Source organism: Drosophila erecta, unplaced genomic scaffold (genome assembly GCF_003286155.1).
Source record: "Drosophila erecta strain 14021-0224.00,06,07 unplaced genomic scaffold, DereRS2 tig00000092-arrow-pilon, whole genome shotgun sequence".
NCBI classification, from domain to species: domain Eukaryota; kingdom Metazoa; phylum Arthropoda; class Insecta; order Diptera; family Drosophilidae; genus Drosophila; species Drosophila erecta.
In genome coordinates, this window is record NW_020825207.1 from 16,652,115 (window position 1) to 16,679,251 (window position 27,137).

General features: G+C 43.4%; 1 protein-coding gene across 2 annotated transcripts in view; it reads left to right on the top strand.

Moving 5' to 3' along the window:
- Positions 1–21,421, top strand: part of LOC6549193 (toll-like receptor Tollo) — a 49,234-nt gene extending 27,813 nt beyond the window's left edge. For both annotated transcript variants that reach the window (XM_026980699.1, XM_026980700.1), the window contains exons 4-15: positions 11,987–12,119; positions 13,768–13,968; positions 15,216–15,343; positions 16,044–16,187; positions 16,262–16,366; positions 16,436–16,562; positions 16,661–16,857; positions 16,975–17,130; positions 18,155–18,301; positions 18,445–18,607; positions 18,950–19,081; positions 19,974–21,421. In XM_026980699.1, coding sequence (XP_026836500.1) covers positions 11,987–12,119; positions 13,768–13,968; positions 15,216–15,343; positions 16,044–16,187; positions 16,262–16,366; positions 16,436–16,562; positions 16,661–16,857; positions 16,975–17,130; positions 18,155–18,301; positions 18,445–18,607; positions 18,950–19,081; positions 19,974–20,575 — 2,235 coding nt within the window. In that variant the 3' untranslated portion in view covers positions 20,576–21,421. The remainder of the gene's footprint in view (positions 1–11,986; positions 12,120–13,767; positions 13,969–15,215; positions 15,344–16,043; positions 16,188–16,261; positions 16,367–16,435; positions 16,563–16,660; positions 16,858–16,974; positions 17,131–18,154; positions 18,302–18,444; positions 18,608–18,949; positions 19,082–19,973) is intronic.
- Positions 21,422–27,137: the final 5,716 nt, after the last annotated feature.

Consider the following 27,137-nt stretch of genomic DNA (forward strand, 5'->3'; position numbering starts at 1 on the left):
GTGTGCTGGCACAGAGGAAAAACAGCCCTGGCCAATTCGCATCATTGCAGCCAAATCAATCAAAAATAATAAAATTATGAACAATACCAATTTATTTTAAAGAATTTTTTGAAAATTTTTTGTTTTTACAAAAATAGCTATGCTTTTGATATTATTTTTAGGAGCCGCAAAGTATTTTGCTGTACATGCTTTTTGGACAGTTTTTTCTTTCAGTGATGGTAAGGCAAAGCGGGCGGAAGAAGTATCTTGACAGCCTACTGTTTCGAAACTGTTGCGTTGGCCGGATAGACGAATTCTCGCTGATTTTAGTTCCAAGAAACATTGCATTGGGCATATTAATTTGAAACAGTCTCGACATGTGTCGTGTGTCTTTCAGTCTGGCAATTGAGTTTGTGCTAACATTTAAATTATCGAACCGCACTTAGCCGATTTTTTGCTCTATCGACTCACAAATATTAACTTTCAATTACCAGATGACAAAATCAGCTTCTGCCACAGTTCACCCGTGCGTGTGGGCGAAAATGTCTCTGAACGTAAATGGTTTAGGATGTGACAACATCAAAAGGAAGCCCAATAAGGATATCCAATATTTGACGAAATGGAATCGCTAATGCTTTCAAAGCTAATTGATTGAAGGACTCATAAAACCGCAGCCAAAGTCCTCTTCAAGGACTTTGTGGTTTCCCTTACACAATTACAACGGAGGATACATCTAATCATACACACTTGACAGATTATTTAGTCCTGCAAGTGGCGGCTTTTAATATATAATTGTCAAACATGCGTTACTTTGCTTTGACGATTTGCCAAAACTAACAGTTGGGCCAATGCATTTTTTTCTGCTTTGAAGGACTGAATTTTCCACCTTGTTTTTCCAGACTTTATCAAACAAAAACACCTCTACAAGATAAGTAGATAATTATACTCATTCAGCTTTCTTCATCAAATTATATATTTGTCCATCCGGAAATGTTATATTCTATTGTATTCCTTCGGCTTTTTGCAACTTTCCGATTGGAGTATCACTGGTTAAAATCAGAAAACCAGCAGATTTGAATTTGTACACTTTTGTTGCGACACTTTTTTGTTGCGACTGCCATCCACAGTTAAATACTTTAATACAATAATAATTATAAAACCAGAACATTCCCAAGAATTTGTTATCAAGGCGCACTTGACACATTATTTTGATTGTCTGACAAGTGGCTTTTAATGTCTAATCAAATATGGGACCAACGATGAGGAGCGGCAACCCCGTTGCATTCCGCCTGAGCAAATAGTACGGCCCACGAGGCGTATGCGCAATGCACAGACGTCAAAGTAAATTTTGCGAAATTCCGCTTGAATTGCGCACTGATGATGACAACGAACGAGAATAGTAGTGGAAAATCGGAGACGCAGGAGAACTCTGTGCTGGGCTAAGAAAAACTTGAAAAGGGGGTCGACGTGGGGCTGGGGAGAGCGGGAAATGGAGCACGAAAAAAGTCCTGTCTGCCTCGGTTACAGCGCAAATCGGTAAATTGCAAAAACATGTTGCCATCCTTGGCGTGAGCGAGAGGCTCCTTGATTGTGTTTGGGCTGCCAGTGTTCCCGTGGCCGTTGAATGACTGATGAATGAGCTGAAGTGCAGGGCCCCGAGTGTAAGACTTTGAGTATATGAGTTTACGTCGACGCTGGAAAGCAAGAAAAGCATGCAAACAATGCCGTTAAAGGAGAAGGGTGGTGCAGGGCGGAAAACTGGTGAGCGGAAAATGAGCAGTGACAGGGCTCATCCCATCCTTGGAGATGCAGATGGAGATGGAGAGAGAGACAGTGAGCGAGTCCTCCGTCAAGGATTCCTCACGTGCTTTCAGTGCCAAGACTCTGGCATCCCTTTTTGCTAATTAGAAAATATTGGCCAGTAGCTTTTCAGGTGAAAAATGAGTCAGTTGAAGCTTCCAGCAAGAAATTTAGAGGGTAATACAGATTTGTCAGAGTAAAGTAATTCATTTGCAACAGTTTTACATTTTTTCAATGAGCTTGTAAGCAAATGAAAGAAAAAAGCACTTGAAAAAGTTATTTGCATAAAATACATACCGTGGCTATTATGGATCAATGTCAAAAAGCGAGTCGATAAAACACTAATTTCCTAAATAGTAAAAAAGATGAGCAATTTGCCTAATCTGTTATCGATGAGGTTTTCGTGGACTTTTATTATCTCTCCAGGCATTTGCCATTTTTAAACTGTGCCACATTTATCACATACTCCCACGCTGACCCGCATTCGTGTGCGGAGTATCTCATAAATAATTTCATTTCGGGCGTCGACTAAATTGAATTTTTAATCATTATGCGAACACCACACCATATCTCATAAAGCGAGAGTGTGTGCGAGTGAGCCATAAAACGAAATTACACGCATATATCAGGGCATTTTGGCTCAAGGAATCTGCACAGCGAAAATGGAGGAAAAAATGGCGGCAAGGAGTAGAAATGTAGTTTTTAATTAAAGCGAACAGCTAGTTAATGGGCCAGTTTGCAGCCAGTGCTGTTAACACTTTCTCCCCCAGCTACTGAGATTTTCTTCGAGCAACAAGCTTAAGGGACTGAGCGGTTTAAAGACGCTTTAACTGGAGGGTGGATGATGAAATGGGGAGGGATTGAGGATTCCAGCGTGCGGTTGTTGCCATTCCGTCGCGCATCTGAGATTGCAGTAGCCAAAAGCGCGATGAACAATGGCGGCGGGGATTTCCCATCTAAGCTCAAAAGCTTTAAATGCGCACTTTGACACAGACACACGCTCGCAATGGGGAAAACGTAGAAGAGCAGACACCAGCATTATTGGCACACCGCAGGCACCACATGGCGTATGAGCAACGCGCTGCCATCCGCCATCCGCCATTTACCATTCGCCATTTACCATTCGCCATTTACCATTTGCCATTTACCATTCACCAGGCCTTCGGGCCCGGCTTATCTGTCCAGCTGCACAACGACTAATAAATGTGTGTAAATTAGTTATCAAGGCCAGCGGATGCGGAAGAAAAGGGTCCTGCTCTTAATCATAACCTAGCATTAATTAATACGATTTTTCCTGAAGTCCGCATTACGTCCGCCAGCTTAGTCTTGATTAATTTTTCAGTAGTGCGATCGAAACCCAACTTTCGCTCAACAGGAGTAATATGGAGTAATATCTAAATAAAAATGTATAAAAGCTTAATAAAACGTAATAATGGAACATTTTATGATATGTAATAAAAACAAGATAGAATGATTTAGTCGAGTTCCCCGACTATCAAATACCTGTTACTCAGTTAGTGGGAAATTTCAACATTTTCTGGAATATCGGTAGAACGAATCACTTTTCAACGAATCTAGTATACCCACTTACTCTACGACTAACGGGTATAAATATCTCATAAATATTTTGTACAGCCAAGCTTAAACAGCAAGGCTTACTAGCCAAACTCGTCATAATTATTAAATAAATAGCATACATTTTAATAAAAAGAATATTAATTAAGCAATCTACGGCAATTACTAAGCACTTGTGAATGCTATTGAAAATTGTATTTTGTCCGACACATTCCCGTTGAAGTGCGGCCATTAATCATTTTGTTGGCGTTAATTTATTCATTTGAAATGCCATAAATGACGCAGGGTCCCTGCTCTTTATTCTCCGTCTGTCACAATTCGGTTCAATCGCGAGTGCTTGTCAGAATGCTCATTAATTCATTGAACCCTGTGTGTCCACTCAGCCCCTAAAAACTAAGCAAGCAATATTGGGTGTATCGGGAAATGTTCCTTAAATTTGCATTCATCAATTTACTACCCCACTTGCTGTCCTGGCTTATTATTTCAATCAATTGCGGAAGGATCAGCCGAAAAGCAGGGCGGAGCAGCAGATTCAGTGAACCGATGATGACCTGCTTTTTGTCAACCCACTGCCCTTGGCCCTGCGTTTGGCATTTTGTTCGAGTTGACGTGAAAAGAAAATATGTTTTTCCGCCTCCAGTTCCCAGTGGCTTCCGTAAATGCCTGCGTTAATTTATCACTGGCAAACATTTTGCAATGGTAAGCAGTACTTCGCCTGCTTCAGAGCCCAAAAAGGAGGCCACGGATCCTTGGACTGTGGCGTCGTTTAATATTTATAACAAAAGCTGAAGGCCACTTGGACGCATTTAACTGCTGCCAAAGGGGTACGTCTCTGAGCGGCTTTTTAATTACGTTTTCCGATTGGCAGGACCTCAAACCGCTTTCTTGCCGTTCAAATATTTGCCGCATAACATTTTTACGAGGCATTTTTCCATTAAGATTTTTCGTTACCATTTGCCCCTTTTTCCGGATCTGTGTGTGTGTGTGTGTGTGTGCGTGTGTATGTGTCGCATTGTATTGACTTTTAAACACATCAACCGCAAATACCGCATCGGATATATAGGAAAACTCAATCAAACTGTTAATCGACTTGTGGCCCATCGCCAGGAGTGGGCGGTGGATCCTTCACAGGATCTCAGTCGTGCGTGGGCTGAGCAGCCACCCTTCACCCCTTTTGATTGTTTTTCCATGAATTTCCAACCATAAAATGTCAATAATATGTTTGCTCTCGGCACTCCCAACCGCTGGCCTCGGCATTGCAAAATTCCGCATGTGTTTGCTCTGCTTTTGAGAACTCGTGGTCTCAATTTCATTCAGCATCCAGGAGCCGTCAACTCACGGCAATCGACCTGTTCAGTGTCAATAGGCAATAATAAATATTGAAACGTGTGGCGATGAAATGGAACAGCTTCATTTGCTTTGAGTGGGTTGCCGGATGGGTCAAGATAGGCCCTGATTTGATGGAGTTTAAACAAGTCAATTCCATTAAGAGTCACAGATTGAAATTGTGATGTCAATTGGGTATAAATAAATCGGGTTTTTTTAACAACGGACTTGGTTTTTGTCTGTGTATGCTTTAAATGGCAATAGCCAATAGTAATGCGGCGATATTTTTAAACTTATTAATTGCACCATTGACACTATATTTTCTTCATTGCATTCGTATTTATTTAATTAATTTAGCCTCACGTATACAGATACACTTTCCTGTGGCCTTCAAATCGTTCATATTAACTACATAAGTCAGGAGTTTCAAAATATTTTACATTTTATCCTTGGTTATGCCTTATACTACTTTTACATTCTTTACTTTTTGCAGTGGATAATTTTAAACAAAAGTCTATGTCGAATCCAAAAAACAAAAATATCAAAAAACCGCATCTGTTTTACAACTATCTGGTAATACTTAAGTTTTCCTATTACGGGCCATGAAAATCATTTGGTATAGAACTCCACTTTTAAATATAATTCCCAGGGTCAACTGTCAATATTCATTAACATTTTAGCCTCGGATTCGTTGACACTAACAGTTTTATTTTTGTCCCAAATGCTTAGTTATGCCAGTGAAAGGCATACCATGTTCGACATTCTCATTTGTCCTTGGAGCAAGGAATAAGTTTCCATCCTCGAATCGAAAGCTTTTTGACTCCACCATTAAGGACCAGAAGTCTCGATGTCGGTTTCCAGATCATCAAAAGCCATCCAACTTAAAGTCTGTGATTTAATTGGAGTGACTCAAATCAGTTAAATTAGACGAATCTAATGAAGAGGCTGTCGCATGTGCGGCAAAGAGATACAGGACTCAGCCTGTGGACCAGCCACACAAGCCTGCTCCTTTTGTGTCCTTCTGCAGGACCTGCCACAACGAGCCTGTGTGTGTACGTGTGAGTGTTGTATTGTGGGGAGCGGTGGCCAAATGAACAAGCGGAAACAATTAGCGTTGTAGCATTATTTGTAACGTGCCGTTTGGGAATCTCTCCCCCGCTTTCCCGGTCTGTAATTAAGAGTCTCATTAAAAAATGATAAATTTAAATGGAAACATCTTCTGCCTGGGCTGCCGTTGCCCCCACGGCTTTTGTGCATCCGCAGACAGACTCGAGTGCTCTTCAAGAATCTGGGCTCCGCAGCTTAATTGAAAACATACTTTGCGAAATTTAAGGCGAGCGAAAAGTTTCTCCACGGAAACTCAAACAGAACAGGGAAATATCTAGGGATTGGAAGTCCTTTGTAATCGACAAATTGGCGCCTTTGCCCAGTGCAAAGCTGACAAATCAAAAACTTTTGCCAAAGGTCCAACTTTATTTTGTTGTGCAGGAAAAGAGAAAGTTTCATCATTCTGGTTTGCCGAAATCCAATGACATTTTCTCCACCGCAAACGAATATTTATACCATTTACGGAATTACCTGGCAAAACTCATTCGGCCCGCTGGCAATTGAGTAAAAATAAATTCCGTGTTGCGTTCGCTGTCAGCTTAAGTGGAATTAAAGTGCATTTCAAATTAAAGCCCCTCCTGCCGCACATAAAGTGCATTAAAATCAGCGAGTTGTGAGCCCAGGTGCCTGGATAATTAAAAGTTAAACGGGCTAAAGGAAGAACATTTGAGGCGATCCCTTAATTCAATCAACGCGCTATTAGTACGCCATAATCCTGTGCCCCGTGCACTGCGTATTTCTGCAGCATTTCTGCAGCATTTGCAATTCAATTAAGGCCAGGCTGAAAGCGGGCCAAAAACAATGCACTCACGCGGCGTGAAGCGTTAAAAATGCAATCAGAGGGCAAACAAAGCGCACAAAAGGAGCCGTAACTGTGACCATGACCAGACTTCAGGTACGAACTAAAGCCGGACAGGTGCCACAGCTGTGTATCCACTGCCCCCTCTCTTAGTCATTTTTTGTCTTTTTGTATCCACGTGAAAGAAAACCGCGGCCAAGACGATGACGACGTCGCTTGGCTCCGCTGAAAGTTAATATCTTGCAACGCTTGGCCAGGTGAAACATAACACAGTGTATCCGTAAGTGGAAGTGAAGGGTTCTTAAAGTCCCAAGTTGTGTAAAACTTGGTGTGACGGCTGAGAGAGGCTGACCACACGCAGCTGCTGAGTTTCGGGAAGGTGAAAGGTAAATGGAAGCATCGGAAATGCCCTTTAATGCCGCTGAAGATCAATCGGGGCGAAGAACTAATTGGCATCAATATCTCAGGGAGGGAAGCCAAAAGGGTTGCACTGAAAAAAGTACCGAAAGCTAATTTAAATACGTATTGCATATATACATAAGTAAATTAACTCCTCTTAGAAGCGTTTCAAGTTAATTATATTATACTCTCATTCGACCACTTATTAAAACACAATAGTTGAAATTATACAAGTACGTAACAATATTAGGCATAATTTCATTAAGCCCAATTTAATTGCGGTTGTGTGTAGCACATTTTTTTGTTAAGTGCATCTTTCTGCTGTCGATATCGGTGGTCAAGGTGTGTGCGTGTGTTTGGATGTGGGTGTGGCTGTGGGTGTGCAAGAGTAAGGGGACACTAATCCCTGTTTTAGGCATCATTGCCTCAAAAGATTGCTGCTCATTTGCCGTGCCTAATTGGCCAATGTCAGCTTAATGCCATCCCCCCCGCATTGGCTTCCTGCCCCTTTCCGCCGTTTACTTCGTTTGCTCCGCACTTCCGCCTAGAACACACAGACACACACCGATGCATGAACTCACACATGCACACGTGCACACAAAGAAACACCGTCTGTGGGCTCTGTGGGTGTGGCCGAAACTAATCGCATTGACCAAATGACCCAAAAAACAAGCGACAAAATCTGCAGCTGATTGCACACACCCAGGGGTTATCCTGGCAATTTTATATAAATTTGCTGGTGTCCACACAAGGGCAATTACATGAAAATTCTCACATTTGAGTGTGAAAATAAATCAAGGAAAATACGTTATTTTTGTAGGAAAGTGGCACCCAAGACCGAGGATGCGGGGGACGCGAAGGACGTGCCATTGGCTTGTAAAGAACAATTACACGTGTGTGAGGTGGGGCCCTCTCTCATTCCCATTCCAATATCCCCCTACAGTCGTATCCTGTCTGTCCATAAACGGCAATTTGGTTTTCTCATGTAAATCCCCTAGAAGGTCACCAAGCGGTCGACGTGGCTTAAAGCTCTTCAGCGGTTTTCTGGGCTTAGCTTTATGGGCGGGCGGCATGCGATGTGCTTGGCCAACATACAGCACGTGGCCAATTCCAAGTCCAGGCCCAGTTCCTGATCCCTCTCCAAGGACATGGCACACTCCTCGCTCTCATGCACCGCACGTCCTGCAACTAATCGCTCAGGTCCTCATGCCCTCGGCTGGCTGGCAGAAGGCAGCCTGGAACACTTTCGTGACCATGCAGCATCGTGTCTATCATTGTGGTGGAGCTGCTCCTCCGTGGCCTGCTACACTCCGCAGAAAGATGAATCCACCCTTTAGATTTCCATCACAGCAACTCGGATTTAAGGCCATGGGCGCCTTAAAGTATGCAATGAAATAAGTACTCCAAAAACTAATATTTTTTGGTTTCATTTTAAAGTGCACATTACTTTTGAACTATTTTTCCAAGTGTATTCCGGCTGGACATAATCACGCATGGCCATCGCCACTTTGCTCAATCCCGGCAGCTTACGTGGTAGTCGCGAACCTCGAGTTTGCGGCTGGAAATTGATAAAAATGTTTGTTCCATTCGCCACACGTAAGGATTCCAAATGGCTTAATTTGCCGCGCAAAACGAAAGTGCTAAATATTCAAGTGGTGTACTTTAAGGATTAACTGAGCTTGAAATATTCTTTCAACCCTTGCCTTAAGTCCCTTTTGTGTGCGAAATGGTAACAAATGGCAGCCGTGTGTAACTGCAACTGAATACAATTTTTTTAAAATAAAATTTCCGCAAATCAACAGTTTCTGCTTAGTAAATCAGCCAGCATTTCCCTCTCGGCCGTGCAAATGATAGCCATAATTTAAAAGCCGCCGTCAATAAGAAATAAATGAATGCACGTATAGAGCCATATATTAAATTTCATGCTGAAATATCAAAAACTGATGCGAGAAATACACGCGGGCTTTAAAATAATTTGGTGGCGTGTTAACAAAAAGGTCCGGCCAAAACAAAATAATAAAAAACAAATCTTCGGTCGGAAATATATATTATATTGTAATATAATTTCTCGAGCGTAAATCTAATTTATCAATTTATGTGAGCGGGGAGTAAAAAAAACGTTTGGCAAGGCCAGCCGACAAAAAACCCCGCCAAACGGAGTCCGAAACTTATTTTGTTTGTGGCTGTGACCTGCGAATTTTTGGCCTTCATCGCCAGCTCGACGGTCCTGTTCGTGTATACATGTATATGCAGGAAACGTGTCCGGGTCCTTGCAGTAATTGGCAATAAATGTGTTCATGAATTTTAATGTTGCCCCCGTAGGTCAGCGAAAGGCGCAAATCGGCCACGCCCGCCATCGGGCATAATTCATAATGTTATGCCAGATGCCTATTTTTTGGTTTCGTTTCATGGGGACTTAGCCTCTTGTCGGGAATTTAACGTAATTTGATTTCGCTCCCTTGGCAAGAATTGAGATTTATTTGGTTTTGAACTGAACCGGCTTTTTGGCTCAACCCCTCATCCATTTGAGTAAATTTAATACCGTTCAGTTGGCCGGCAAATGAGAGTTTATTGTGTGTGTAATTCGAGAGAAAGGAATGCTCCAACCACTTCCGTTTTGGCTTAAGCTCAGTGTTTCTGGGCCGAGTTGCCTTTGATTTATCATATTCAATTACAAAAGTAGCGAACGTATTAAATGCCACATCCGGGGCTGTTCCAAGAGGCGTATGAGTAATTTTGTGCCCAGCCCTTTTCCAATTTGATCCATCTTTGCCTGTTCTGCCAGCCTTCTGTTTGTCCTCCGAAGTGGGCAGCGTGCCAAACAAATTTGCCAATGTTTAAATAACAAACAGTTTTCCCCGCTGAAAGCCGATATCAACATCTACTCAGGATTCCGCCTCCGCGAACCACAACTTTTCGCCACTCGACCACTTCGCGTGCGCCATCTGCAGTCGGCTCAAAGTTGGCCAAAAGTCCTAGTGGAGCGTGTAGGACGTCAGCTGCTTTCGGGGTATTTGTTGTTCTGCTCCAGAGTGTGTGGCCCCATCCGCCTTCCAGTTTGTGGGCCAACGAGTCAGACAGATGCTGATTTCTGGCCATCCATCTTCAAACGAATCCGGTTTATTGAGAACAGAGTGATTAAGTTTTGGTTTTTGGCTGTGGGGAACTTTTCTATGCATTAAATTTGAACTTCTTCTAATGCTTTGGGCTTATCACTTTCAAAGTATGCTGCCTGTTGGTGGCCTAGTAAGTTTTAAAACCAAGTAATATATTTAAAATTATTTAAATTCCATTTGATAGCTTGAATAGCTCCATCTATCGCTCGGCAAAACTTTATGGACTAAAGGCCATAGAACACGAAAGTGCGATTAAATTTTTATTTGTGATCCCTAAATCCACAACATTATTTCCCAGGTGTGACACCCAATTTGAATTTAAATTTCCGCCTTGAGCAACTCGCACGCAAAAAGAATTTATATTCAGCTAGGGCGCCACTTGCACTGCGTATTTCACGAAACTTCTACATTTTTGAATGCATTTTCGGGAACTTTATTGTGAGTAATGTGCCATGTTAAATTGGGTGTGAGTGTGCGGATAAAGAGCCCAGAGTATGCTCCTTTTAAACATCTCGCGACTTGAGTGCAAAAAACTGTCCTGACGCCGAAGTTGCGGCGCAGCCTGTCGCAATTTTTCACTTTTACCGCACCAACTTTGCGGGAATATTACTCAGCCGGGCCCAGAGGCAATATCCTGACAACAAATCCGGCAAGCACAATGCATAAGGTGCCGACTATGAGCCGGCAACTGTCAAGTTGCCGCTTGCCAGACAACTCTTTCCTTGCATCCTGCATAAGCACTACTGCGATCCTGGCAAATATGTAAAATGAAAACTATGCTGCGCATAAATCCTTCTGCTTTCGCGTGTCCTCGGCCAACGTCTGCAAGGAAAAGCCGACGATGCCAAGCCAAAAATTCCCTGAGCTGAAATTTAATTTTCCAATGCATTCGCCGGTCGAGGCCTTTAAGCAAATTGAAAACGTGTACACGGCGCATAAAAGATAGTTATCTTTTCCTATGACATAATGCTTACCATATGGACACACCCTACAAGGCATATCCTAAGTGACTCCTTAGATATTATGTTACTTTGATATTATTTAATGTCAAAAAACTAGCAAAATAAGTTACATATAAGTTTAATTATAAATTAAATTCCTTTGTTTGTGCGCTTCGCTTTTGTTTCTGTGCAGTTTCTCGATGCATTTCCCGCTGTAATCTTTGATTTTACGTTTGTTGTTTCTGTTGTTTTGCAACCACAATGTGCTGCGGCTAATTTATGCAGCACGTTGGACTGTTAGACTGCATCGGGACCACAGGACCAGCGCCACAGTTTATCGCTGGCCACGGCGCTCTTGTGTCCCAGTGTCCTGCTGCTGGCGACCACAAATCACCGAGGTCAACACGGCGTATACGCAACGCACACACCCCAGCCAAACAAAACGAAAGTATGTAACAAAACCACTGAACTTACAGTAAAACAAAAAAATATAGTATAGTGCAAAAACAACTGGCGGAGCAGCTGAAACCATGTCAACATGTGACACCACGTTGATTTCAATTTGAATGGGTCTGCGGTGGCTGTTAGGTGGAGTATGTGGCGGCGTGGTTTTATATATAGATTAGCAGCTGCGGCATTTGAAAGCTGAGAGGGCAGAGGCGAAACCGTAAACTAGTTCAGCAAGTCGTTCAATCACAGAGCAATGTAATTGGATTAGGGATAATTAGGGGCTTGATCGAAGGCCTAAAAGGCTCGGAAAAGAAGGAAACCCCAAGGCGAGTGCCAAAGCGTTTTACGTATATAATCATTTTGATATTTTAATCCATAATCGCATCGATAAAGTGTTTCTGAACTTTCTAGCTTTTACCACTAATTGCACTCACTAACCACCGACTGAGATGCTGAACTAAGTCCTTTTCATTCTTCTCCCTTGTCCTTGACAGATGCTTCTCAAGTGGCTCCTGTTCAGCCTGTGCATAATGCCGGCCATGTTCAGCAATACGCGGAGGAAGTGCCCCACTGAATGCCAATGCAGCATGGACGAGTTGGATCGTTATCAGGCCATCTGCACAAAAGGTAAGTGGCGCAATAAATGCAAAAGGCGGAACCGATACGGGTGTGGGAAAGGCGAAGAAACCCCACTTAATGCTCGGAAATTATGCAAGAAAAAGGGGGAGTGAGGTTGTCTTGAGAAGCGATAAGGTGTTCTCTGCTGGATACTATCATAATTACACATCCAGCAGTGGTGCGCAAATTCCCTGCTCACACGCAATCTACGGATGTGGGGATTCCCCCGGACATTACTTTTAAAGCTCGCCATTTATTTCCCTTAAATGTCTGACAATTTCAATTTGTTCAACTGTCATTTGCCGTCGTCGCTGTGGCTGGGGGATTTTTTACTTCGATTCCCCTGCCAGCTCATCTGCTCATCTGCTCCAAAAAATCTATAATTTCAATTTAACGCTTGTTTGGACAGCACTCACATATAGTAAGTCCTCGAATTGCTTTGAATGCGATGCTTCAATCGTTTTAATTTCATTTCAAAAACTGTTGGGCTTTTAATAATTGCACTGGATTAGAGCCAGCGCCAGAAATGGAATTGAGAAAACCGAATTTTTATTTAATCGTGTTGAAGTAAAGGCATGGAAAAAAGCTTTAAGTGCTTGCATACATTCAGGAAACTGTAAGGTCCTCAAATGTACAACTAGAAGTGCCAGCTTGAAATCAATTAGAAAGTGGGAACTTATGATGTATGTTTTTAAATTTAAGTCAAGGTACATGGCTAAACTGTGGTTTTGTACAAAGTGTTATTCAAATAGGATTAGGCAAATGGCTGGCATCTAAATAAAACGCTTTAAGTATATTTTTTTAGGCTACACTTTAAAGTGTCTACCCCGATAATAAATTCGACTAATTTTGTCTAAGCTGCAATTTGTTAGAATTTCCGCGACTAAGCTAATGAGCAACCCCTATCTCTTAGCCCAACAAAAAGCTCGCGAAAAAAGGGGGAAAATAAAACAGAATGAGGACAACAAAATAAAACTGGGTGCGCGCGTTAAAATATGTTACAATCAGTGTTAATGCTCAGCATTTTTATGAAAATTCCCGCAGCGTGCTCAGCCAACATAAAACCGCTGCAGCAACAAGATCCCAACACCCAACCCCTTGGAATACGAATACAATGAGGGCATTATAGTGAAACTTCGCCCCTCAGACATTCACATGCCCATGGAGCACGGCCACGGAAAATGCAAAGTGCATAAAGCCCAGATCCGCAGCCCCGCCGAAAAACACAATGAAACTGAGCGAAGAGTAAAAATTGTGTTGCATACAAATGCGATGTTAATGGTGGCTGGGATCCGTTTGGCTGGTTGTATAAATTCTAAATAGATGACCGACATTGTTCGCATTCAAAAATAGAAGGTGGACTCCCCTGGGGTTGCGATTAATGATCTTGTTGGCCGGGACAAGTACATTGAAAAATTTCAGATAATCGCATAGAAAGTAGTTCATATTTTCAGAAAATAGTTCAAATACATGAAAATCCGTAGGCTGTAAAAATGTTGGCAAATTTCGTGAATTTAATCAATGTTTCTCAATTCAAAATGGAATGGTCACAAAGTCCAACAGCCGTGGGCTGCATAAAATTAGTTCAAGTGCCCTTGACATAACTACTCGACCTCAACTACTTTTAACTGTTGTGGTTTTATGGCTTACTTTGCAGGAGGCCTGAATGCACTGCTGTCGCCCAACGAGCTGGACACCGACGTTAAGGTTATTATCATCCGTGGACCCCGGAATTCCATCACCATCGGACCAGCCCTGAGGCAGTTCATGAAACTGGAGATCCTCCGCATCACCGACTCCAATCTGCCGGCAATAGGCGCGGAGTCGTTTTGGGGCCTCAAATATCTGCGGATATTAGGTGAGTAATCAATGCTTTACGAGCGCAGAGGCTCTTAAATTCAGTCTGCACGTAGCATTCCAAAAAGGGGCAGCGATTTCAATTTAAGCAGCTGCGCGCTCTTAAAACCCCACTCGCTGATATGCAAATAATACGGGGCAATCGGAGGAAAAGGGAGCGATGCGGTTGTCCTGCTGCCTCGTAAAATGCGAAACGCAAACGAAAAGGCAAATAAAGGAGCGGACGCGTTGCCAAATGTTAAATGAGCAGGCCGAGAAAGGACAGCGCAGGATAACGCTGACGTGAAAATGCTCGGCTGGGCTTCTTAAATCTGTCAACAGTTCTCATTTTTGATTCGAAATCGAAGATCTTTTTTGCTGCAAATTAAATTTACAATTATAATTAATTTTAATTCACTGCAAGCACATTTATTAAGATTCTGATTTATATTCTTATTTATGCTGGTTAAAGGTTAATTAATCCTAATATGCTTAGTCGGCGGACCTATAGCTAAGAAACCTTTGCGTAGGGAAATCGGGCTTACAAAAAGTGTACCACATCTACATAAAAGAGTAATGAAACTTCGCTTTCAGCCTGCCAAACGCTTGTTGTCTTGTCAATAAAATTGAAATTGATGCGCCAAACAGCAGAAAGCGCCCGAAAAATAAAAGCCGATTGGACTGGCGGCGGCAGAAAGCAAGTGTAAAGCCAACGAAAGCAATGCCCCGATATCGTTGGGGCTTTAAACTTGTTTATTTGTGCTTTATGTGTGCCGTAGCGCCCCCTGCTGGCGGTTTACAGCCGTGGTACTGCCCTCCAATTATTTACATGCTCGGATCTTATTTTTCCGGCTCGGCCCCTCAGCCATTGGAGTTCCATTCGCTTGTCCGGAGTTCCACAAGCTACAAAAACAGAGTTGCACTGCAAAAGCAGCTCGGAACAATTGGCATTTCTTTTGGCTTGGTTTTTTCTTCTTTCCTTTTCCTTTTCCTATTTCTATTTAAATTAATTTTGGAGAATGTTTGAGGGGGCGTGGTTGCCGCTGGCTTTTGCTAGACAATGGGGCGTATGGGTAATGTGCTTTGGGTTTTTTTAAGCTGCATCAAAACAAAAGGAGTACCGAGCTGTTTAAATTCATTTTATCTAGCAGACCGGGTTAAATGCATTTTTGCATTCATAGTTTTTCACATTGTTCATATTGCTCTGGCGCATTGATTTTGATAGAAAACTGACAATAAAAGGCATGCCACTTTTTGTTTCTGTTGCAGACCTGTCCAAGAACAATATAACCAACATCACAGAGAACAACTTTCGAGGACAGGATAACCTACTGGAATTGGACTTATCGAAAAATAAAGTTTTACGCATGGCCAGTTCAACGTTTCGCCATTTGACAGTAAGTACAAAACGGACTGTTGATTGATGGCCTTTGTTTGTGCGGGGCTTCAAATAGAATATCATTATGTTATTCATATAGTTGTTTAATTACACCCAGGGATAACAGAGAGCTTGGTCATTCAGTGAGGAATTTTTGGGCACGTAGCAAAGAAGCAATAGCAATCTCCGATTTTGTGAATGAGCCGTAAATTTCCGAAAAGCTTGTATAGGGCAATAGTTTGTCAGTTTTAGTCTCAAAGCTGATTGCATTTGGCCTTCGTGTAATAAATTGTGTGGCATTTTTAATAGCCTTGTTGCAGCTGCAAATTTGTTGACTACTTTTCGGGGCGAAAAAGAAGAAAGTTCTACGTGCTTAAATTCAAGTTCCCTGGTCCACTTTTCCCAATTTTCCCGGCAGCCGGCGGAAGTGCAAGTGCACAGAAGTTAGTTTCGTTGTCTTCAATGTGCTTTCGATTTTGTTTTGCGCTGCGCACTGCGCCCTGGTTACTTCCACTTTTCCACTTTTCCGCTTTCCCACCCCGCCCACCGCCAGGAAAAGCCAGTGCAGCGCGTGCAACTTTTTTGGCAGTTTCCGGGACCCGGTAATATTTGCCTGATTTATGAATTATTAGCCGTAGCTGCAGTGCCTGATCATAAAACATTATTAATTCAGTGCGTGCCGTAATAAACTTGGTAAATTGCTTCTCTTAACCGAAAAGGATCTGCGTCGCCTTAATTTGGCCGACAACTCGATTGTGGAGCTCGTGCAGCGCAACTTCTTTATGCTGAGCAGACTCAAGTATCTGGACCTTAGCGGAAATCCGCTGCAGGATTTACAGCCGGATGTGTTTCGCGATGTGCCGGTGAGTTGTCTACAAATACAAATGCTTAGGTCTTTTGTTATGGCAGCGAAACTGGATGATTTGTTTTGTCGCAGGAACTGAAAGTGCTCAAGTGTCGCAATTGCCAGCTGAAAAAAATCAATCCGCAGATGTACAATTTATTGCCGCTTTTAAGCGAATTGGATTTGGGACGCAACGAGGTTTGTCTCAGCCACATTTATTCGACCCACGCAAAAGAGTTTTTCCAATTATTTTTTCCTTTCACGCAGTTCAAGTTTCTCGACAAGGATGAATTCCGTGATGTGAAGCGACTGACCAAAGTTTTGCTGGATGGCAATCAATTGTCCGTGGTGGTGGACCAACTCTTTCGCATGCAGAAGAGTCTTAATCATTTGGGTGCGTCATTGGCATTATACTGATACTCACTCCGCGGCGGTCTTTAAAAACTCTAAATTGCTTTTCTTGCTTTCGTTCTCTCGCTTAAATCACTCTAGATTTGTCGTACAATCGGTTGGCCAAGGTACCCAATGACTCGTTTCTGCAGCTGACCAACTTGACCTTCCTGGACTTGTCCTACAACAAACTGGTTCGGCTGGAGCCGCAGTCCATTAGAAGTTTGAGCAACCTGCTGACGCTCAACATAAGTGGCAATCTGCTGATGGATCTCAGGGAGATGAGAGAAACCTTCGAGGTGAGGTGGCCCTTTAAATTGTTACACACTTAAATATTTATTTAATAGCCCGGAAAAATTCCATGCATTGGCAATTGATTTACTTTTTTCTTTACCTGCTCCAAACTATTTTTCCAGCTCATTCCCCAGCTAACTCACCTGGCGATTGCGGACATGGGCACAATGCCCGTCGGACTGCTGCATCCCTTCAAGCAGCTGAGATATCTCAATATCTCCGGCAATTCCTTGAACAACACGGCACTGGAGGTCATCGATCCGTGCCGGGAACTGGAGGTAAGTCACTCACAGGGGCTGCAGGACCAAGGTAATAATTCAGCCTGGAATGCCGCACACATTTGTCCCCGAGATCTATTGTCCTGCATCCTGGACTGTTGATTCCTTCTGGCCAATTTGCAGAATATTTCATTGTAAAGCATTAAGGGGAGCTCGTGCAGCCAGCTCCCATCACTGGAACTGAGGGTGCTGGAAGAGATATTTGCAGCTTTCGTTAGCGTTTGCCGTTTCTGTTTATACATTTCTGACAACGGGCCAAAGCCGTGGCCTTATTCCGTTTTCCAGCCAGAAGGATTCATGTCCCATCCGTCTGTGTGTCACCCTGGTTTTTGTACGTGCCCCATGTCAGTCAGCTCCTTTTTTACCACGCCCCAATTTATATCCAACCAACTGATGTCCTTGCACTCTGCTTGCGGATTGTTTTCGGTGCCGTGCTGGGGATCCATTGTTGCCAAAGTCCTGGCATCGAATTTTCTGTTATTGTTGCCGTTTTCTATGGCAAATGTATTGGGCAACAACAAAAGCTGCAGGAGCATCAACAGCCCGAGCAACAACAATCATTTTATAGCCATTAAGCCTTTCATTTTAATTGAATTTAATTGTGTATACACTTCACTCAAGCCATTTGGGTGCTGTTATTGTGGCTGGACCAGAACCAAAAATTACCAAATTGTTTTGCTTGATTCTCTTAGTCTTCTACACAGGAATAAATATTTGCCTTGCGTTGGGCGAACTAATTTAAATTTGAACAGGGACTTAGAGGTACCTTAAAGATGACGTTTTTCAAACTACAGTCACTTCTTCAATATCTTAATAGTAATATCTATGCATACATGCAAAATCTTTGCAAAAATTATATCTAAACTTATATTTCTGAGTGTTGCCATACGTGTTCCTAAGCTAATTGTCATTTAAACAGAAGAGTTTTCCAATAAAAATTAAACTTTTGCTTACCAACCACTCCCCCCTGTCCATGCACTCGAAATGCACTTTTAATTGAACTTTTCTGCCCGTTCGCCAACAGTTTTTGGACTTATCTCGGAATCAATTACACGGCATCAGCGAGGACACGGCCCTCAGGATCCAAGGCATACGCAACGTGCGACTCGACAACAATCCTTTGATATGCGACGAGTGCCACATGGGGAAATTAATAGATGTCGTGCGCCAAGTAAGTGGAAATGCAGTTGCAAACAAAATAAATGCCATCGGCAGGGCAAATTCAATTTCAATTGGGTTTCGAAGTCGTTGCTGATTGATGACGCCTTGCAGCACGACCATGAGTTGATTCACTTTCGTTTTCCTTCCTTGCAGCTGCAGTGGAAATGGGATACCTATCCCATTTGCTTCCTGCCGAAGAGCCTACGAGGTGCAGAAATAAACAATTTGGATATCAACGGGCTGCACACGTGCTTGACTTTCATCACCGACGAGGAGCAAAATGCAGCCAGCACATCCTATAACTTTCTTGAGCACGGTAAGTGCAGTATTCATATTTCATGGTATCAAATTAATTTGGTGCCAGTACTTAATTGATACCATTTAGAAAGGCGTATGCAAATGAATATGTTTATAATCGAGCTAGAAATTTGTATCCGCTACTTGTAAAGTAAAAAACCAAATGCATATAGTATTCTTATTCAGAATCAGAAACAGTCTATTCGCATACCTCCATCTCCCCAGCAGGGAGTGCGAGTAACAGGTATCTGATAGTCGACTAGCATTCTTGTTTTACTTTCCTTTTAACGCAATTGAAAAGAGTGTTCCAAACGCAAACGCAGCTAAGTTAATATTTAAATCTCCGTTAATTAACCGATAGGTGGTCTCAATACTCTGGCCATTCTGGGTGGCATCATCTTTGTGCTAATTGCGGTCATTATACTGTCCTTGGTTGCCTGCTTCTCGAAAAATCGGGCTCGCTACTACACGAGGGAGGACCACCTGAATGGCAGTAAGTACAGATTAGTACCTGAATTTAAATTTAATTGCAGTTCGGGAGGATGAGGTGTCTTAAGCCCCGAACTCCGGGAAACTTGCCAAGTGCAGGCGCGGAAGTAAAAATGGGAAAAACGACATCCGGAAATTTATGTGCCGGATACTGGCACGTGCATGATTCACCAAATTAAAAATAAAGCAAAAAGTCGCCGCACTTAATTAATTACAAGGACGTGCCTCATTATGCCGAGCCCTTGGCTCCCCACTCGCATAATGGGGGAATAAATAAATTTCACACTGACCAAGTTCCGCCGGCGCTAATGTTTGTGCTCACCTGAAGTTGGCCTTGGGGCATCCGCCATTCAGCAGAACGCACTCGAGGGAAACTCCAGCGAAAAAAGGGGCCAAAGGACCAGAGGGTCGGCAAAAGGCAAACAAGCCCAAACTTCTGAATTTACGCAATTGTAGCATATCTGCACAAACAATAAAATGGCCTTAGAGCCAGACGCCGTGCCACCACGAAAACTTTTGCCGCACACAAAAATTCGATTCCCCCGATAAACGGGCAGGCAAAACAGGGCAAAAAACACTACAAATTTTCAGCTGACAGCTGACAAAAAGTCCTGGCTCTTTCCCAAACTGCCCACGGAGTTCTTGGAATTCAGAAAAATGTGCAAAACTATGACGCCTTTTGCACACAGACACTCTAAAAAAATTTATATAAGTAACCAATTCTAATCAAAAATATTATTGAAAAGCTGTAATCAACGGATTTCCTGTTTGATTGAGTATATATGAATACTCAGAACTATATTTGTGCCAATTTTGATTCTTGAAGTGCATCTGGATAGGAACCGACATTCCATAGCTGGTTCTCAATTGTTTCTACTCCCTTTATTTTCTCCCAGGCGAGAGCAAGTGCCTGGAAAAAAATCTGGAGGCGACCACGATTACCACGCTGGGCAATGGCAACTCGCCCACCACGACGACCACGCTGACCCTGGCCACCTCCCCGGCGGCACCAAATGGGCCGAAGGCGAATGGACAGGGCCTGAGCTTGAGTCCTGCCGATCACGGAATCCCCGAGGACAAGGGCAAGGAAATCAACTTCACCTTTCCCGTGGACGATCGCGTCTGCACCATTGACGAGCTGATGCCGCCACCACCACCGCCGCCGCAGCAGCAGCAGCAGCAGCATCCGCATCCCAATATGGGCAGCCTGATGTACAGTGTGTCGCACTCGCCGAGCTCGGCTACAACCCTGGCAGCTGTGGCAGCGGCGGCGACTGTTATTCCGCCAGGAGCCCCCTCGCACGCGCCCTTGCCCACACCCACACCCACACCCACACCCACTCCCGCCGAGGCTGTGGTCGTGGTGCTGCCCCCACCACCGCTGCCACCGCAACAGCACCACCACCAGATGGACGGCAGCTTGGCCAGCCTGCGGGAGGTGCAGCAGCAGCTGGTCCATCTGAGCAGCACGCTGGAGCCGCTGGTCAGCGTTAACTGACCCAGGGGCCCATCGGGAGCCACCGCGTCCTCATCAGCCACGAAGTTTGCCCAGCAAACAGTTGGCACGACACCGACGTAAGTCGCCGGAGAGTTGGATTTGCAGTTTGCAGCGGGACGAAGGGGCGTATAATTAATGGCCATGCGGGGTCGCATCGAAGTGCAGTAATTAGGATTTGAGTTCGCAATTAAGTTCATCAATCACTCCAGACGATCATCATCAAATTTGGCCTTTCCCCAAAGGAATACGCCACAATTCCATACTGCCATTTTCACAATTAACGAACTTTACCAGTGTTTCACTAAGATACTTGTAACTTAATTTTAATGTTTTTTATATGCGCATCTGTATATAAAATTGGTCTAAATGTAGGTAAAGCATAACACACGATTCATTTCGACACATTTCAAATGTGATAAAACCGAGCGTATTCTGTAAATAAGTATTAAGGCAAGCGAACCATAAGAGCTAAGTGTAAAATCTGTAAGCGAAAAAAGACAAACTTGTATATTTGGCCAATGCGATTCAAAATTGAGCAGCCGCTGTTTGAGAATTTAAAAGTAAACATTAATATAGCACGTAGTTAGTGGCATAGATTTCCAAGACACATACAAAACCTATATAGATCTAGCATGTAAGGCATGTCAAAGTATATTGTTCAAGCCCAAAAGAAGCAGAAGTCGGCAATCATTTGAATGAAACCCAACTGGAAGCCCAAACGATTTTCGGTTCTCCCCTCGAATCAATAACAGAACTTGGCATTTTCACGTATCCTTAAGTCGGAAAATTGTATTTATTTTACACAGCAATAACCGTAATCCATAATAAAGTGTGACTGTTTATGAAACCAAAGGAGATACGTGTCATTCTTGAAACCAAAAATGGAATCCGCAAAAACGGTAAGGTCTTCCTGCGAGCAATTTATTTAATAAAAATTCACATTTACTGCACTGCACACTTGCATCATTTGCGGTTTTCCGTTCTTGGCCCTGCGCCACCCCATCTATCTTATCCCATTGTGTGGCATCTGAAATTATGTTGGTAACATGTCGCCGAGCATGTGCTGGCTTTTCCGATCCGCCCCGACCCCAGCCCGACCCTCCTCTCCCATTTTCCGCCCCTCCGTTTTCCGCCGAGACGGAGCAGCGCTTCCTAAGCGACCGCAAGGACGACACCAGGCTAAAACCAAACTCAACGCAAATGAAAATTGCTTCCGTTTCCGCGGTGGCTAGGATACGGCACTCGGATTGCTATTGTTGCTGATTGCATTGTGAACAAGCTGCCACTGCATCAGCTCGCTCTGATTTGGCCGAAGGGGCACGTTGGGACTGTAGATCCCTTTAAGAGTAATTGAAGTGGCAGTCAAATCGATTAATTTGCTCCAATTTTCGGCATAACATGTATGCATTTGGAAAATTCGGTCGGTAAAATGGAGTCATGGCTTGAACTTAAAAATGCGCAAAAATGTGTGGCATGCGTAAAACCCGATTTCTTCTTTAGCTGCAAGATAATTTTAAAAGAATTCAAGGTGAGTAAATTGTACAAATTGATATTGAAGTATTTACTTCATGAATATTTTCTTCATTTTTGATCCCACTACTAAAAGCAGTGTTAAATATTTTTAAACAACAAAATGATTTATTGAGTTATATATTAAGGGACTTCATCGATCAACTCTTAAAATAACCCTGCCAGTATTCAATTTAGGATTACTTTAATAACCTCCCTACACACATGTGGCATATCCAAAGTGCTCAGCCACGATGCAAACCGAGCTTATTGATCCCAAACCACTCGATGCATTATGCGGCGCTGTGAAAAATTGCTTACCATTTGTTTGCCGATTCATATATCTTAGAGACAATGTCCAGGCCGAGTCCGTTCCCCCATATTGGCCGGGAAAACATTTGAATTTATGCATGGGACTTGTAAAAGCCCCTGCCTTCCACGGGCATCTGGAGTTTCCACTCGGAAGGACGGCTGGAGCATTGAAAATGCATTCCAAATTGCACAGCAGTCGAGTGGCCAGGCGCATGCAAATTGAGCAGTGCGGCTGCAGCTCTCGAGATTGCACATCAATATTGCTACACTTGACACATTGGGCAGGGATGGAAGGGGACGGAGGAGAAGGGTCCTGTCCGGTTCTGATTAACATTTGAAGTGAGCGATCCCTGCTTTGGATAGGCCATAGAAAAATCCTAAATTGCCACTGGAGATATTCGATTTGGACGGTATGAAGCTTGAGCAGTTTTCAATCTTTCTTAATTCGGTGCATCGGGGGCCCTTGAGCCCGAAGCAGCTGGCATTGCTCATACGCAGTGTGCACTCCGGTTGGGATATAAAAACTTTTACAACCACCCACTTACAAGCAATTGGCGAAGGAAAACGGCTTCCATCTGCTCGGCAACCATCAATTGATTTCCTACTTTAATGCACAGAAGCCCAGACTTCGACTTCCTCAGCTTTGTTCCCCGCTGCTGGCGGGGATATAAAATTTGTTCCGGCTCCTTGCTTTTTTATTACTTTTTCGTATGCCAGTGTGCAACAGTTGCGGTTCGATGTGTAAATTTAATCAGTCAGCTTACTCAACTTTGGTGCAGTGCAGCAAGGAGAGGAGCAACCTTCGGATCCTTGGATCCTGCGCCTCTGTCTCAGCCTGCTCCTCTTCACCTGCCCTTCTCTTTATTGGTTTACTTAGCTTGAGTGCGCAAAAATGTCGAAATTAAATTAAATTTCAGCCAGGTTAACCAGCCTTTCTCGGCTGATAAGATGATCAGCGTGGCAAAATAATTTCTGTGGCTTGGTATCTGCTTCTGCTCCAACATAATCAGATTTAGCTTTCAATTCAAATGCCAGCAATCTGATTATTAATTTGCTTAACATATTTGTTAATCGTTTGCTCGGAAGCCCATCAATCGTTACTTCGTCCAGCTTTTAAACGTTCGCCCCTCTGTCATGACAAATCGTTTGAACGCATTGACAGGCAATGTCTTCAGTTCGAGCCATATCAAGACTCGCATTTGTCAGTACTAATTGCTTTTGAAAGCATTTTCAAAAGTTTCCAAGCAAAAACCATTAGGCTTTAACCTCTGACAGCATGGATCGAGAACGGGGGGATGCCGCTTGCATAGAGAGCTCAAATGAACAATTTGAATTGTCCACGGGGGCTCCACATAAAAAAGGGGAAATAGAACCAGAGGGGTGCCGAGATTTCTGCAACGCTTCGACACGTGTGACAAGCCGGCTGAGAAATGTCAGAACACGAATTTTATTATGGCAGAGCAGTTGCTGCTATGCAGAGGAAATGAATGTGGCATGAACACAAAGCCAGATACCACAATTTATTGTTTTATAGCCAGTAAATGGCCTTATATTTTTTAATCACATGAATGTATATCAGTAATAAAAAAATTATAAAAAACGTAAGTGACTTTGGCTAGTTTAAGTTTTTACATCCCTTTTGTAAAGCTCTTTAAAATCACTTTGATGACAGATCTTTTCGCGCTGTGTAGCAGCACTCCAGGGAGAAGAAAACATAAATTCAAAATCGAAATCGAAAAGACTTTTTTGTGGTGAGCCCACATGCAAAACTATGCACAGCAAGCCGAAAAGAAAGAGTATGGCTGGCTATGGAATGTGATGGCCCTGGGCTGTATTAAGGGGTTAAGGAATAGTGGGTTAAATGGGGGAAAGAGCCAGCAACTATGGCACAACCAATTAAATCGTCTCAAGTGGTTGAAGTTCAAGCCGACTTAAACAAAAGTTGGCCGCTCGATGTCCACCAATATAGCAGCCAACTTCGTAGTCAGAAAATCATAAAACTTACCAAACTGCAGTTTAGTCAAATACATTTCTAGAGGAACCCAAAACCGATGAGACGTCAACATTTGGATAGCTCAAGGAGGCAAAACAGTTTGTTTGCCGAATGACCGAATGGCCGGCAATATATTTTCACTGGCAGTGCGGCCAAAAGCGGTCCCTTGGGTGTTATTACAAAGTTTTTCAAATTCATAAATTTTTGCGGTGCAGATAAAACAATTTAAATGCCATACGTATAGCCCGACCGCTCCTTAAGCTTTCGGCTAATTTGAGGGTTTTTGGTAAGTTGGCTGGGTGGCAACTTTGGCCATTGGCCATAATCGTTGTGGCATAAATCCATACGCTACCTGGTAAGTGAAAGGCATAAATATCCGATATGAGGCAAATATATCAAACAATGCTGTGGCTTCCATCTGCTCCTCGGTCCTCTGGCATTTTTCACGCTTCAGGAAGAATTACCCGCTGTGTTGGCTTCTCAGATTTATGATGAGACAAAGTTGCGCGCGTGTGTGACTCCATTAAATCCCTTAATAGGATAATGTGGCTCACGGAAATAGGCAACGGAAAAAGTATATATTCTCAAATTTATTTGACACCCGCTGACAGCCAGAACCTCAAATTTAAACCGGCCAGAGTATTATACTTTAAATAGAATAGAAGCATCGGAAAAGTCAGGCTAGTGCGCTGTGTATTTGTTTCATTCCGCTGATTGTGAATATAGTTGAGAGCTCTGCAGTAAGAGTAGTCACAGCAGTCAAAAAATCATGGTCAAAAACCAATATAGATAGTTTTATAAATACATAATGCAACATGGTATTCCAAAGTAGTGTGGGTCTGGGTTGTGATAAGTCTTTTAAGTAAGTTCGCACAATCCCACTGAGTTTTATTTATATTATGGTTTGAATAGAACACTGACTTAGGATCCCTAATGTTTTAGAGTTGTCTTAGCCGTCGTCCTCTTTTCGGCTTTCCAGGATTGCCACGCCGTGAGCTTCTTCTCGTCGTCATAAGATTAGCTGACCATCTGGCCAGACCATTCCCACAATATTAAGAGTGTTTAAACTTAAATCGCATTAATATAACATTTCTATTAACATAACCCACCCAACCCTACCATACACACATAATAAAACAGAATTTTGAACTTTAAAATTAATAAAAGCTCCCCATTTCACAAAAATATATAAAGACTCCCCCGTTGGCTCAAAAGCAGACAAGTAGGCGGCCCACGCCCACGCCAACTGCTCGCACACGGAGTACAACGGCGCTGTGGCAACCCTAAACACGTGCTGGCTGCAAATATCGAGGACTACATGTTGTCGGGGCTCCATGGTACAACAATACGGATGAGCGAACTTAAGCACGCAGCTTTGTGTATTGAACATGTCATCGGCAAAATTTGTGTCAAAAACCCGACCGCAAATACAGTGCCTGGATGTTGCATGTGGAGGAGAGGGACCCGTACAGGTGCCTCCATTGCAGCCATTGTTGTGTGCGGAGGCCAATGCCGTTTTCACAATATTTTCAGTCATGCTCCCCTCCTCCCCACCTCCCTTTGCAACACCCTATTTGCCACGTCGCCTTCCTGCCCCTCGGTCGCCCCTCTTGCCGCACCCCCTGACATGGACTTGGGCTCGGACTTGGCCTGCTACTGTGCGCTATATGCCAAAAGCTATACATCAATTTAACGAGCAAGCATGCACCTGGGAAATTAGCCGGCAATAGTGGTATTATTCGGACAACGCCAACAGCAGAGCTCATGGAAAGTATGTACATGCGGAGCGAATTGGCCCGCTGGAAAGCATATTTTCGCACTTTCCGACCACTTTCTTTGCATCCGATGCACTCGGATGTCTTACCATTGCATTTATGGTGAATGATACACCCCGGGGCTTCGCGGGATGCGGTATTCCCAAATTGGCGTGGTTCGTTGCTACTTGGCGTCTTTATTATTTGCTTAATGCCTATTATAGTTCGGTAAACGAAAACACACAAGGGGTTGATACTTATTATGTAAAGTGCCAAGAAATAAGGCAGGATAACTTAAATAAATATTCCTTTCTTTCTTCTTCGCTTAAGGTCAAACCAATGAGACATTGATATATCAAACCTATTGCTGATAAGTGAGGGTCAAATCAGCTATAGGTTACCTGTCCATCACCCTAGTTCCCACCCAATTAAATAAAACCGTTGCCATTTGGCGGAGTAACTATTGTTCGAAACACATCGCCGATGCAGACGTCAAAGCAATCAGGCAGGCACCTGCAATCTACTGGCGTCAACAACAACGGCTACCTGTCCGCGAGCCCAGGCATCGAAGTCTTCAGACTCCATGGTAATATCCATATATGGACGTGGCGGCAAACTCGTATACAAAGATTCGTTCACCCACGATTAGTTGACGTTGGCGCACACACTGTTTCCGCGCCATTTGCTGTCACTTCGCCAGTTTGCACATCGTCAGGCGGCGACGACATCGCTGCCAAGTCCGCTCATGCAGCACAGGACCTGTGTACTTCCCCAGTTTTTCCTACACTTTTTGCACGCCCTCGCAGAGGGTGCGACATGTCCTTGCTACGGCTAATGGTAACTGGAAATGGCAGCAACTCGCGCCAAGGCTGGGCGCCAATTCTGTTTGCTTTTACTTTTCGTAAGACAACAATTTCGGTTTCGCTGCAATTTTCCGTGCTATTGGCCCTGATCGGGTTGATGAGTCACCCAGCGCTCGCCGCCCACCGACATT